Source organism: Pantherophis guttatus, chromosome 3 (assembly GCF_059756535.1).
Source record: "Pantherophis guttatus breed Tessera chromosome 3, ASM5975653v1, whole genome shotgun sequence".
Classification (NCBI taxonomy): Eukaryota; Metazoa; Chordata; class Lepidosauria; order Squamata; family Colubridae; genus Pantherophis; species Pantherophis guttatus.
The window spans coordinates 206,628,418-206,642,472 of record NC_142065.1 but is presented as its reverse complement, the minus strand read 5'-3'; the positions used below and the strand labels follow the sequence as shown (position 1 = coordinate 206,642,472).

Sequence of the window (14,055 nt, the reverse complement as noted above, 5' to 3'; positions counted from 1 at the left end):
AGTCATAGGGAACAAATAAGCAATCAAATCATACTAGGAAACAACATAAATCATAAGGATACAAGCAACAAAGTTACAGTCATACAGTCATAAGTGAGAGGAGATCCGTGATGGGAACGATGAGAAGATGAGAAGATGAATAGTAGTGCAGACTTAGTAAATAGTTTGACAGTGTTGAGGGAATTATTTGTTTAGCAGAGTGATGGCGTTCGGGAAAAAATTGTTCTTGTGTCTAGTTGTTCTGGTGTGCAATGCTCTATAGCGTCATTTTGATGGTACGAGTTGAAACTGTTTATGTCCAGGATGCGAGGGGTCTATAAATATTTTCACAGCCCTCTTTTTAACTCGGGCAGTATACAGGTCCTCAACGGAACTTAACTGCAGAGCAAATCAAAAACATTACGAATTTCAACCAGTCACGCACTCAATCAATCAATCAATCACCCAGAAGCTTCCCCTAGAAACTTATTCCCGCATTTTAGAATTTTAGGCAGAATAAGGCCCTAAGATCTATTTTCTTTGCTATAAATGTTACTAAAAATTAAAAAAAATAAAAAAGAACCCCAAAGGAGAACAGTTCATTTAGATAAGAGAAATCCATTTTCACTATTTAAATCTTTGCTTGACTTCCTAAAAAGAGTTAAATGTAGGAATTTTGTTTCCATGGGAAAATGGCAGCTTCGGCTTGGAGAGAGAAAGGAAAGGATTCAGGTTGGGGCCCATAAATCCTGTCTCATCTCCTCAAGGCTTTCTAGTATGAGATGGAGGAGGACTTAAGACTCTCCAATTCTCATCCATCTTTTCAAGGGGACGATCTGCTTTGGCAAAACCAGGTCAGAAACAGAGTAAAAATAGAAAGCTATGAGTAAGCAGGCAGGTGTCTGTGACAATAATGTGACAAGCCTCTTTATGTCCATTTCCTTGAGAAGGCTGGCTGTCACCAACTGAAGCCCCAGATAGGCTGCAAAGCTTCAGAAGGAGACAGTCATTCAGAAAGGGACAATTGAATAACAGAGTTAGAAGGGACCTTGGAGGACTTTTAGTTCAACCCCTGGCTCAAGCAGGGGACCCTATACCAGTGTTGGCAAACCTTTTCGGCACCGAGTGCCAAAATGGGAGCGCATCCGCGCACAAGGGGGAAGGCGGAAACTGCAAGAGCAGTTCCCCGGCGCGCATGTATGCGTTGGGAAGCTCAGTGTTCTGTCCCCGTCCCACACACACACACACCAACAGACGTTCAAGAGTTAAAGACTAAACCAGCCGACAAAATCCTTTTCCTTATGATAACAGAACTTGGCAACAACCTAGTGGCTGCCTGCCAAGAGTTTATTACTTACGAAGAGGAGAGATAACTTCTCCCCACTTCTGGTACATCAAAAGAAACAGCTCAATAATTACAGAGTCAATCAAGTCCAGAGATAATCCAGCAAAGTCTATAACAAAAGTCCAGCAATGCAGAATGGCGTGGAAGCTTTCAGCTTTGTTCGTCACAAGGTTTGACTGGCCACCACGCTCCCTTTTATATCCTGTGGGGTGTGGTCCAGTGACTCAGCCTAATCTCGGGCACGCCTTTTCTTCTGTTGCACGCGCTTATCTCTGTGACGTTGGCGTGGATCCAGCCAAGACTCATTTCCCTCATCACTGTCCACCTGTGGCTGTGTGGACGTGCTTGGCCCCGGCCCTATCTCTTGCCCTTCGGCGGACACCGAAGGCATTGCCAGAGAGGAGGGTCCTGGAGAGGGTGGCCTTGCCAACTCCTCTCCTTCACTCTCGGAGTCCTCTCCTGCCGATGACACAACACTCAGCTTCCTGTTTCTGGCATACGCATGCACGCGTCACCTGGTCTTCCAGTTTCTGGTACACATGCATGTGTGAAGATCAGCTGGCCAGCACGCATGCACATGCCAGAAACTGGAAACTCAGCTTTCTGGTGTGTGCATGCACTCCAGGGAGCTGCTCGTCCAGTTTCTGGCACTCCCGTGCGTGCGAACATCAGCTGACTGGCATGCATGTGTGTGCCGGAACCCAGAAGAGCAATGGGTGATGGCTGGCATGCCCGGAGAGATGGCTCTATGTGCCACTTCCAGCACACACGCCATAGTTTCGCCATCCCAGCCCTATACCATTCCAGACAATTGATTCTCCAATTTCTTCTTAAAAATCTCCAGTGATGGTTCGTGGGAGTTCGAACATTTCCATATTTAATTGCAAAATCAGGTTTGCACTGAGGACAAATCCAGGCCTACTATTAATTTTATTTATTAATTTTATGGACGGTCCTTGGAATTCCATCACTAAGTGATGCATTTGTAAAGTGGGGCAGCAGCACATGACTTAGTATCGCTTAGTAACGCCAGCTCCAGTTCTGGTTGTTAGCTGTGATGTCACGTGATTGCAATTTGCGTTTTCCTGCTGGCTTCCCCATTGACTTTTGCTTGTTGGGAGTTGGCTAGGAAGGTCACACATTACAATCTTGGTACCACTTGGATGCTGTGATGGTCTCAGTTTCATATATCTCGCAGTCATTGAATGAGTGGCCAGTAAGTGAGGGCTACCTATAAAAATATTTATTTAGCTGTTAGCTTTTGGGGAAAAAATAAGGGATGCTTGATGTTTTTTGTTTCCTTATAGACGCAAACATTTTATTCTCTTTTTCTTTTAATTGTTTTTAATCACCAATCTCATCTTTGGAATCCACCTTTCAAAAGCAATAACGTTAATTAAAAAAATGTAAAAGGCCAACGACAACATCAATAAATCGGGGATTATATTGCTACGTATGCAATTATATTATCCGTATTCTATTTCTTCCCTGCTCTGCGTTCACTTTTTCTAATTGTTCTTTTTTTTAACTTAATGAATGAAAATAAAATTGTACCAAAAGAGAGAGAAAGAAAGATGGAGAAAGTGGGATCCTTTAGATTTCCTTTAGTTTTTAAACTAAAGAAAGAGAAACTTCTGTTTTTCTATATTGTCCTGCAAAATGCTTGGGGATTTTTCTAAATATTTTGGAGTTTTTTCAATGATAATGGCAGGATGGAAAGGATTGTTTTCTGCACCTATACAGGTAGACCCAGTGGTGAAATCCAAATTTTTTTACTACCAGATCTGTGGGTGTCACTTGATGGGCATGGTGTGGCTTGGTGGGGAAGGATACTACAAAATCCCCATTTCCTCTCCACTCCTGGGGGAAGGATATTGCAAAATTTCCATTCCCAGCCCACTGTGGGACCAGCCAGAGGTGGTATTTGCCGGTTCTCTGAACTGCTCAAAATTTCTGATACCGGTTCTCCAGAACCTGTCAGAACCTGCTGGATTTCACCCCTAGGTAGACCTCAAAAGGTCATCTAGTGACCAAAGTTACAAGGAACACTGAAAAAAAGTGACTTACGACCGCTTTTCACACTTACAATTGCAGCATCCCCATGGTCACATGATCAAAATTTGGACCCTTGGCAACTGACTCGTACTTATGACAGTTGCAGCGTCCTGGGGATTTTGTGACCTTCTGACAAGCAAAGTCCATTGGGAAACCAGAATCACTTAACAATCGTGTTAACAATTTTGGGGATTTACTTAAGAACCATGACAAGAAAGGTTGTAGAATGTGGTGAAAACTCACTTAAGAAATGTCTTACTTAGCAACATAAACATTGGGGCTCAATTGTAGTCATAAATTGAGGACTAGCTGTATTTATATATGTGTGTGTAAAGAAAGAAGCAGACATCCTGCGAGCTCCGGAACTTAAAATTTTAAAATTTAAGTTCCAGAGCTCGCAAGATGTCTGCTTCTTTCTTTACTAATATACCTGGAACTCGTATTTTTAGCATAGTTTGTTTTATATATATATATATAATTTATATATATATATATATATATATATATATATATATATATATATATATATATATATATATATATATATATTTGCACTAAAGAAAATCGGAAGTCACCACTCTTTATTTTCCTTTTGCACTTTTCTCTTTCTTTTTCTTAGTTGCCTAACTCTTGTTTTTTTCTCTGCTTTTTATTTGATAAGGAAGCTTAATTAAAAAAAAGTAAAGAAATGAATCTTTGCATTTATTAGTCTCCAGATTACAGGAGGGAACAGTTTATAGCTCTGTTATTCCCAAGGCCTGTTTCAAAAATCAAGCAAATGAAAAAGAAATGAAAGTGCTGGAGGGATTCAAAATGAGGATTAGGGACCACCCCTAAACACCTCCAGATTTCATTAATAATCTCCTAATCCCCAGATTTCAAGCACAGTTTGTCCAACTCTTTGTTTTTTGGATTAAAAAAATATAATCAAACTGGAATTAGTTATCATTGCATCCGTTTTGATAACAGCTCAGTAGATTAGTTTTTATATCCTGGCATTGATTTTATTTATTTTACTATTTTAATTTAGTTTAATTTATTTTTCACATTTATTGGTTTGTGTGTAACTTGATCCAGCCTCTTTATCTAACATCTGAGGTTGTGTCCCTAGTTTAACAACTTTCTGTGCTTTCTGCACCCTTAGCATTCTTGAATAACACACCTACACACTCCTGGCCTCCTCTGACTTCTTTGAGATTAGAATATATATTAAAGCAAATTGTAGAAATCATTACCTCTTGTTAATACTAATTATATCTCACCTAAGACATTTTGCTTCTTTCTGTAAATTAAATATGTCCCTCCAGTTAGAAAAGCAGCATATTATGGGACAAAGGCAGGGGTGGGATTCAGCCAGTTTGGACCAGTTCCCCCGTCTAGAGGGCCTTCGGAGCCCGGGGGAGGCTGTTTTCGCCCTCCTGGAGGCTCAAGGAAAGCCTCTGGAGCCTGGGGAGGGTGAAATTGCCCCCTCCCCCGCTGTGGTTCAAGAAGCTGACTAGGTCACACTCCCATGGCCACGCCCACCCAGCAACTGGGCAGAGAACTGGTTGCTAAAATTTTTCAATCCCATCCCTGGACAAAGGTTCTTATCTAGTCCTTTGCTGCTAGTTTTCTACTTGCAGGAGTCTTTTTAAGATTATATCACTTCTCGGTAACCTTAAATGTACTTCTACCTGCATGTGTAGGTATTTCTATACATCTAGTACAGTAGGTTATTTAAAAAAAAAAAAAAACATGCATCACTATTTTGAAATGTGACTTTGGAAGCTGACCTAGCAAAGATTTCTTGACCGTAGAATTTCATGCCAGAATGAATCCGTTCTTGCTGTTCGAAGCCATTAACATCAGATTTCCTGGGTTTCTTTTTCAAGATTCCTCTTGTGCACTCCCAGCCCTCTGAATCTCATTTGATGGAAGCATTTTCTACCAGGACTAAGCAAATGGTGCTTTTATTATTTTATTTATTTATTTATTAGTCATATTTCGATGCCGCCCACTCTCCGAGGACTCTGGGCGGCTTACACCAAAGATAGTATACTAAATAGCATATTGCCCCCTAACAATCTGGGTCCTCATTTTACCCACCTCGGAAGGATGGAAGGCTGAGTCAACCTTGAGCCGGTGAGATTTGATCCGCTGACCTGCTGAACTAGCAGTCAGCTGAAGTAGCTGCAGTACTACAGTCTAACCACTGCGCCACCCCGGCTCTTCTGCTTGCTACAAACTGGAGCATACCAGGCAGGAAAATATCCTTGCCAATCATGGGCAGCTAGTTTTCTAATTGCAGAAGTCTTCTTATGCATTTATGACCAAATTGTTTCTGGGTTAAATTTGCACTTTAACATAAAACAGGCCAGAATTCTCTTCAAAGATCTCTGCAGTTCAATGGTTTAAAAAGTAAGGTTCTACATTTAGGCAAGAAAAACCAAATGCACAGATGCAGAATAGGTGGTGTTTGGTTCAACAGCAGTAACTGTGAAAGGGATTTTGGAATCCTAGTGGATACTCACTTAAATATGAGTCTGCAATGTGCTGCAGCTGCCAAAAAAGCCAACACAGTCCTAGGTTACATTAACAGAGGGATAGAATCAAGATCACATCAAGTGTTAATACCACTTTATAATGCCTTGGTAAGACCACATTAGGAATACTGCATCCAGTTTTGGTTACCACGATATAAAAAAAAAATATGTTGAGACTCTGGAAAGAGTGCAGAGAAGAGCAACAAAGATGATTAGGGGGCTGGAGGCTAAAACATATGAAGAACGGTTGCAGGAATCGTGTGTGTCTAATTTTATAGAAAAAGAATGACTAGTGATGGCGAACCTTTTTGGCACCAGGTGCCAAAAAGGTTGCGTGGAAATATCATGTGCATGCGTGCTCATGCTCGCCGGGATTGCGCTCTGGAAAAACTGAACTTCTGGGTTCTAGCATCAGCTGGCTGGCACGCATGCGTACACGAGTTTTCGGCATTGCAGCGCATGAAGGACAGCTGATTCTTGTGCACGCATGCACACCAGAAACCTGGAAGACAAACAGACCAGGCTGTGCATGCTGGGCGACATGGCTTCACTTGCCACTTTGGGCACGCATGCCATAGATTCGCCATCATGGATCTAAGGGGTCCCCACAAAGAAAAGGGGTCAACCTATTCTCCAAAGCACCAGAAGGTAAGATAAGAAGCAGCAGATGGAAACTAATCAAGGAGAGAACCAATCTAAATGTCAGCTTTCGATGTCATCTCAAATAAATTGCACTCCCAAACAATTAATCTTTGCTGAAATATTCCATTTATTGAGTACGACAGATCTGACCCCGACTTCGTCGTAGCCGATACTAACCCTCTGACCCCCAAACCCTTCCCTTTCCGTTCCCCAGTTCTCATCTTCTCATTGGCCATCTTCCAAGTCAGTCTCCCCAGCTTCTGACCTCATCCCACAGGAATGTCTCCCCTCCCATCCCATCTCCTAGGGGATATTATCTACAGAGAAAATAAGTAGGTGAAAAGTCAAGCCTCGTCTCCTCCTTTTTATGGCAGCATCAGAATGCTGACACTAAAATTAAGGAGAAATTTCAGGACCGCGAGAACAATCAACCAGTGGAACAACTTGCCTCCAGAAGTTGTGGGTGCTCCAACACTTGTAGGGTTTTAAAGAAGAGATTGGACAACCATTTGTTTGAAACGGTATACGGCTGTGATGGCAAATCTATAGCACGTGTGCCAGAAGTGGTACTCAGTGCCCTCTCTGTGGGCACGCGAGCTGTCGCCCCAGTTCAATTCTGCCGTGCATGTGAGTGGACCTCCTGCCAGCCAGCTGGTCTTCGGGTGTCTGCCATGCATGCGTGAGTGGTTGGGCAGGTGAGGGGGGGTGACCATGCATTCATGGGGGTGGGTGGGATGCATGCAGGGGGCCATGCATGCATGCACGGGAGGGCAGGGACCGTGCAGGGGGTCACGCACATATGCACGGGGGTGGGGTGCATGCATGGGTGCATTCATGCATTGCATTTTGGGGGTTCGGGCATGCGCGTGCGCATGTGCGCATGTGCACATGTGTGCATATGCGTGCTTTGGGCACTCGGTCCAGAAAAGGTTAGCCATCACTGGTATAGGGTCTCCTGTCTGAACAGGGGGTTGGACTAGAAGACCTCTAAGATCCCTTCCTGTTATTCTGGTAGCTTTTAAAACCCTTTCCTGGAGGGACTTAAAAGCAGTTGAAAAAGCGGGGAGGGGAACTCAAAGGAGAAAATTCTTTCATTTGTCTGAAAAAGGCAAGATCTGATCCAGGTCTCTCACGAACCTTCAGCAAAGGAATATATTCTCTTCGAGAGTAGATTAAGTCAGCCCCCACTTTTTTTTAATTGCTCAGAAAGAAAAAGTACTTTGGGGGAGGATGCTTTGAAGTTACCGTGGGGGAAAAAAGAAGGAGAAGCAGCCGATTGAAAGTAATTTGACTCTTCCGGCCATCAAAACATCAGCTGATTTGCCCTGAATTCACTTCTCAAGCATCCATTAAATAATGGTTTATTATTATCCTCCCCACCCCCGGAGATGTGGTGGGGAGGGCGAGAAGGGACAGACGGCATCTTAGTTACCTTCCTACCATTAGCAGTTTCTCCACCTTCCTGCTTTCAATCTCTTTGCTTTTATAAGGAATTAAAAGCTCTTTGCCCATCCTAAAGGGAAAAAAAAACACGTTTAACCTTCTGTCATAATTGTCTTCTGTTGATACCGCTTGCAAATGTAGGCAGGAAAGAAACAACAAAAAAAAAGGCTTTAAATCTTCCTTTTATCAAAAGGAGAATCCTTTTGCCCTACTGGAGCTTGGAGGAAGGAAGGAAAAAACAGCCATTTTTTGTGTTGTATTAATTTGTTGGGCTTATTTCTTTCAGGCCTGAAAGGATTATAAACCCTACCGTGGTCCTATTTATTTCATTTTATTTATTTAAAATTGTGCGGGTCAGAAGGAGGGCTGAGAAAATATCTGCAGGCCCCTCACATCCTGGACATAAACTGATTCAATTCCAGACAACCATTGTATGCCAAAACAACTAGATACAGAGACAGATTTTTTCCCCTCACGTCATCACTCTGCTGAACATCTAATCCGCACAGTATTGTTTTATATTTAAGAATATTTAGCCATGTGGTGTGGCTGTGGTATTATTATTATTAGCCTTCTTATTATCTCCTTTACTACCCTCTCTTATTGGTAGTATTAATATTATAATTATTATTACTCTGTTGAATAGAATAGAATAGAATAGAATAGAATAGAATAGAAAATAGAATAGAAAATAGAATAGAATAGAAAAGAAAATAGAATAGAATAGAAAATAGAATAGAATAGAAAATAGAGTAGAATAGAAAAGGAAATGGAGTAGAATAGAATAGAAAATAGAATAGAAAAGAAAAAATAGAATAGAATAGAATAGAATAGAATAGAATAGAATAGAATAGAATAGAATAGAATAGAAAATAGAATAGAATAGAAACGATTTATTATGAAACATGGAACAGATGGTATGATTGGCTGGAAAAGGAATCTAAAATTAATGTATAGCAAAAGAGAAGATATTATAATGGAATGTTATATTTAATGTGTAGTAGGTATGTATTGTATATAAAATGTATTGATTATATGAATAAATATGTAACAAACAAAATGTGTATGTATATTGGCTGAAAGATAAATTGGATATTACTAAAAATGCCAGTATTGGAAAGCTGTAAAAGTATAACTAAGATTTTAAGATGTAAATGTTGAATAAAAACAATTTTAAAACAGAAGAATAGAATAGAATAGAATAGAATAGAATAGAATAGAATAGAATAGAATAGAATAGAATAGAAGAGAAGAGAAGAGAAGAGAAGAGAAGAGAAGAGAAGAGAAGAGAATTCTTTATTGGCCAAGTGTGATTGGACACACAAGGAATTTGTCTTCGGTGCATACATTCATCACGAATAGTAAGATACAACACTTAGTGATTGTTATAGGTAGTAAATAAGCAATCAAATCATATTAGGAAACTAATTAAAGCAATATAAATCATAGAGTTACAAGCAACCTGTCAGGTTATAGTATAAGTAGGAGGAGATAGGTAATAGGAAGGACGAGAAGAATAATAGTAATACAGTCTTAGTAAATAGTTTGACAGTATTGTGGGAATTAAGAAATGTGTCCGACATTTGCCCCAAGAGCCGTCTTCATCTGTTTTGTATTTTGGGGATCAGCTGGCCAGAATAGCCTCTGAACGGATACAGGACAACCAGTTTCATCCAGTCAAATCAATTATATAGGTAGTCCCAAAGATGCTTTTTCAAAAAGCAACTGGACTTTCTGGTTTGTTTGTTTTTTTCTTTGCACTTCTTATCCAAGAAGCTTCTTCACAGCTGAAGAACACCAGGCCAGCTAGGTGGTTGTGCTTTGTATGCTGTTACTCACATTTTATGCTGACACACACACACACACACACACACACCTATCCCCATGCATTTTCAGAAATCTGCCCTGCTTTGAGGGTCCTTCTTCCTGGATATCTTCCCTCTGCCTTCCTTCTCCTCCACCTTGCCCCCAGCCCCTTCCCCAGCTATTTGCCTCCCCTAGAAGGACCACACCCTCATCACTTTATCCCATCCAAGCCTTCCTTGCAGTCCACCCAATAACTTCCATCTAACACCCCTATTTGTACACAGCTACCCTTAGGCCAGTATTTCTCAGCCCTTGGCAGTTTGAAGATGCGTGGACTTCAACTCCCAGAATTCCCCAGTCAGCTATGAATTCTGGGAGTTGAAGTCCACGCATCTTCAAGCTACTAGGGTTGAAAAACTCTGCTATAGGCCATCTGAAAAGTCAGTGGTGCTCCAGATCCAGGCTTTTGGGAAGAGAGAGGACTGGGCCCATCGATAAATTTGTCTATTTATTCATTATTATTTTATTTTTTAAAGGTTTACCTGTTTGCCTCGAATCCTCTTGTGATTCCATATATACCTATGGAGCCAGAGGTGGACTGAAGGCAAATAGGTCATATGTATGTATAAATATTTATAGGAATGTATATTTTTCTGGATTTTTAAACTGCAGGCCTCCATGTTGCCAAGAGGCCTTCTCAATGGCCTGACTAATTCCAGTCAGGAAGGGGCATGGCCTTCCTTTGCAGGAAGAGTTCAATAGGAGAGGGAAGGCCCTCTGCCTCAGTGGCTCCGCCCCTTTTTTCCTCCTGCTGTTCCTGGAGGAACAGAAATAACTGGACATCTGCTAGCTGGCCAAGGCGGTTGGTCATCCTTCTCCATCCAGCCTTGGGTCATCTTTTGGGGATTATTGAAGTACTTCGAAGTGATTTTGGGGTTCAGGTTGCGCCATGAGCATACCATCCAAAGTTTTCTGGTCCGGCCTGGCTTTCTTCCTGGTGCTGGTCTGCTTTGGGGCCTGTCTGCTGGTCTACATCAAACCTACTCAGCTTTGGTTTTACCTCAAACTAAGCCAGGATAATTCTACATCAAAGCAAAATGTGTCCTTCAATCAGGATGAATTTCAAAATAACGAAAGCAACGTCACTCTCGTTCTGCTCTGGCTGAGTCCTTTTGGGTGCAGATCGAGCCCGTTAAATTGTCTGGACCTAAACATTTCTGACTGCCACATCACCATGAATCGGAGCATGTACAATCAGTCCCACGCGGTCGTCTTTCACCACCGAGACATTTGGTGGAATCTCAGAAACCTCCCTCAGCAACCCAGGCCTTTGTTTCAGAAGTGGATCTGGATGAACATGGAGTCACCCAGCCACTCACCCCCCAAGCTTGGATTGAACCGCATGTTCAACCTAACCCTCAATTACCGCCGGGATGCAGATATCCACATACCTTACGGCATGCTCACCTTTAGCCCAAACGCCTCTCGGGCAGAAGTGCCCCCGAAAGACAAACTCGTATGTTGGGTAGTCAGCAACCGGTATCCCCAGGAGAGAATTCGATATTACAAGGAATTAAAGAAATATATTAAAATTCATACTTATGGGAAATTGTTTGGGCGCCGTCTGAGCTGGGAAAAATACTGGCCCATCATGTCTTCTTGCAAGTTTTATCTGGCTTTTGAAAATTCTATCTTTAAAGATTATATTACTGAGAAGATTTACACCACGTTTTTGGCTGGAACTGTACCTGTGGTGCTGGGTCCTCCCAGAGAAAATTATGAAGATTTCGTCCTACCTGAGTCTTTCATCCACGTGGACGATTTTGAGTCACCTAAGAATCTCTCAGAGTACCTTCTGATGCTCGACCAAAATGATACGCTGTACCTAAGTTACTTTGAGTGGAAGAAAGATTTTTTGGTCTACCGTCCTAATTTCTGGAAATCACACTTATGTTCGGCTTGTGACTATGTCAAGAAACATCCGGAATACAAGTCTGTTGGAAATCTACAAAAATGGTTTTGGAATAATAGTTGTGATGATTTTTTTCCTGCACGCTACAAAAAGAAAAATCTGTCAGGATTACCAACCCGAAATAGAGCAGGTATATAAAGAAATACAAATTCTGAGTATGGAGTCTTTTTTTTTCTTCTGAATATGGAAAATTATTTTCCTTAAGGCTTGGACATGTTAATCCAGATAGTACATGGATAACCTTATCTTAGTATGTTATCTTGTGTTAAAAAAATGTTATTAGATAATTTCTGCGTTTTTTTCTTTGAAGAGATGATCCCCAGCTCTCGACTTTGGCTTTCAAACCTATTTTGTTGTAATTTTAAACAGGAATTAAAAGCTGCTAAGATGGCTCTATGTTGTTTTCCCTCATTTAAACATTCCACACCCCATCATGTGATATGGTAGCATTTTAATCATACATTTCCTCTTCAGGGTTGCAAATTTTGCAATGTGTTCAGGTCAGTGGTGAAATCTAAAATTTGTTACTACCGGTTCTGTGGGCATGGCTTGGTGGTGGTGGGGTAATGTGACTGGGTGGGCTTGGCCATTTTTTTTTAACTTTTAAAACCATTTTTTCTACAACCTCTTTGGCAAAGAGGTTGTAAAAAAAATGCTTTCAAAAGGCTCTGACGATCCCAGCTGAGTTGCCTAATTGGCAGAGGCTTTTTTTCTTTTAAATGCCTCTGACGATCAGGCAACTCAGTTTGGATCGTCAGAGGCTTTTAAAAGAAAAAAAAGCCTCTGCCGATCAGGCAACTCAGCTGGGATCATCAGAGGCTTTTAAAAGCATTTTTTCTACAACCTCTGAAGAGATTGTAGAAAAAATGCTTTTTTCTACAATCATTCTGCACGATCATCAGAGGATTTTTTTTTTAACTTTTAAAAGCGTTTTTTCGGCCGAAGAGGTTGTAGAAAAAATGCTTTTAAATTTTTTTAAAAAAAACCTCTGATGATTGTGCGGCTCAGCTGGGCATGGGGGGGGGCAGGGATTTTTGCTACTGGGTCTCTGAACCACCCGCCTCCATCGCTACCGGATCAGGTGATCCGGTCTGAACCGGGAGCATTTCAGGTGATCCTTAATTTACGACCACAACTGGGCCCAAAATTTATGTTGCTAAGCGAGACATTTGTTAAGTGAATTTCTCTCCATTGTATGACCTTTCTTGCCACAGTTGTTCACCGCAGTTGTTAGGTTAGTAACACAGTTGTTAAGCAAATCTGGCTCTCCCACTGACATTGCTGGTCAGAAGGTGGCAAAAAGTGACCACATGACTCTGTGATTCTGCAACCGTCATAAATACAAGCCAGTTGCCAAGCATCCAAATTCTAATCATGTGGCCATGGGGGATGCTGTAACAGTTGTAAAAATGGTTATAAGTCACTTTGCAATTTTTTGATGTAATTTTGCATGGTCACTAAATGAACTGTTGTAAGTTGGGAACTACCTTTACTTAGATGGAATATGAGCAGTAACTCACTCACCTGGTGTTGTGGCCCTTATGCGGCCTGTGCAGCTAGTAGCTGATTCAGACAGCGAGGAGGCTGGTGTGCTACGCCAGCAGCCTGTGCAGCTGGCACTCGAGTCAGACAATGAGGAGGCTGGAGAAGATGTGGTGCCAGAGGTGGGGATTCAGCCAGGGCCTTCAGAACCTCCAGAAGCTCCCTTAAGTGAAGAGGACGAGCCTCTTCTCGATGCACGGGCGCGCAGAGCTGCCAAAAGGCAGGAGTGGTTCTTCAGGAGGAGGTCTCCTCGAGAGTAAGGCTTGGGGCTAATTGACCACTCCCTTAGCCTATTTAAGGAAGAACACCGACTGAGGCAATTTGCAGGGAACAACTTCGTTCACATACCTTCGTGTCTCGGTCTTGCTTATCTTATCAGGTTCCTGCAAATTGCTTCTGGGCATTCTGCCAACCACAGAAAGCTTTCAGTTATTATTCTTTGAATTCTTGGCGGCTGTTAATGCAGTTAATTAACAGCCATTGTTGTAAAAGACTGATTTAATTTAGTAAACTAAGGTTTGAACGGACTTTGTGTGTGCTGCGTTCTTTGGGGTCCATAGCTGGGGCAGAACACCTGGGTGCATTTAAAAGTCACAACCTAGACGCAACATTATTTCATCCTGCATCTCTGGCATGGCATGGTTTTATGCTGCTCTTCTCTGTCAATATTCGCCATCTTGCAACATCTGATTTCCTTTTCAATCTGGTTCCATCATTTTTGCAATGCATCGCGAGCCAATTACACAGTA

The 14,055-nt window shown here is 41.7% G+C and overlaps 1 protein-coding gene across 1 annotated transcript; it reads left to right on the top strand.

Annotated features, from left to right (window-relative positions):
* The first annotated feature begins 10,404 nt into the window (after positions 1–10,404).
* LOC117675804 (4-galactosyl-N-acetylglucosaminide 3-alpha-L-fucosyltransferase 9-like) lies at positions 10,405–12,156 on the top strand. Its single transcript, XM_034434802.2, has one exon. The coding sequence runs from the start codon at positions 10,742–10,744 to the stop codon at positions 11,900–11,902; it is 1,161 nt and encodes a 386-aa protein (XP_034290693.1). The 5' UTR covers positions 10,405–10,741; the 3' UTR covers positions 11,903–12,156.
* Positions 12,157–14,055: the final 1,899 nt, after the last annotated feature.

Excerpts from the sequence above, each read along its gene's own strand:
- LOC117675804 (XM_034434802.2), top strand. The coding sequence starts at position 10,742 with ATGAGCATACCATCCAAAGTTTTCTGGTCCGGCCTGGCTTTCTTCCTG.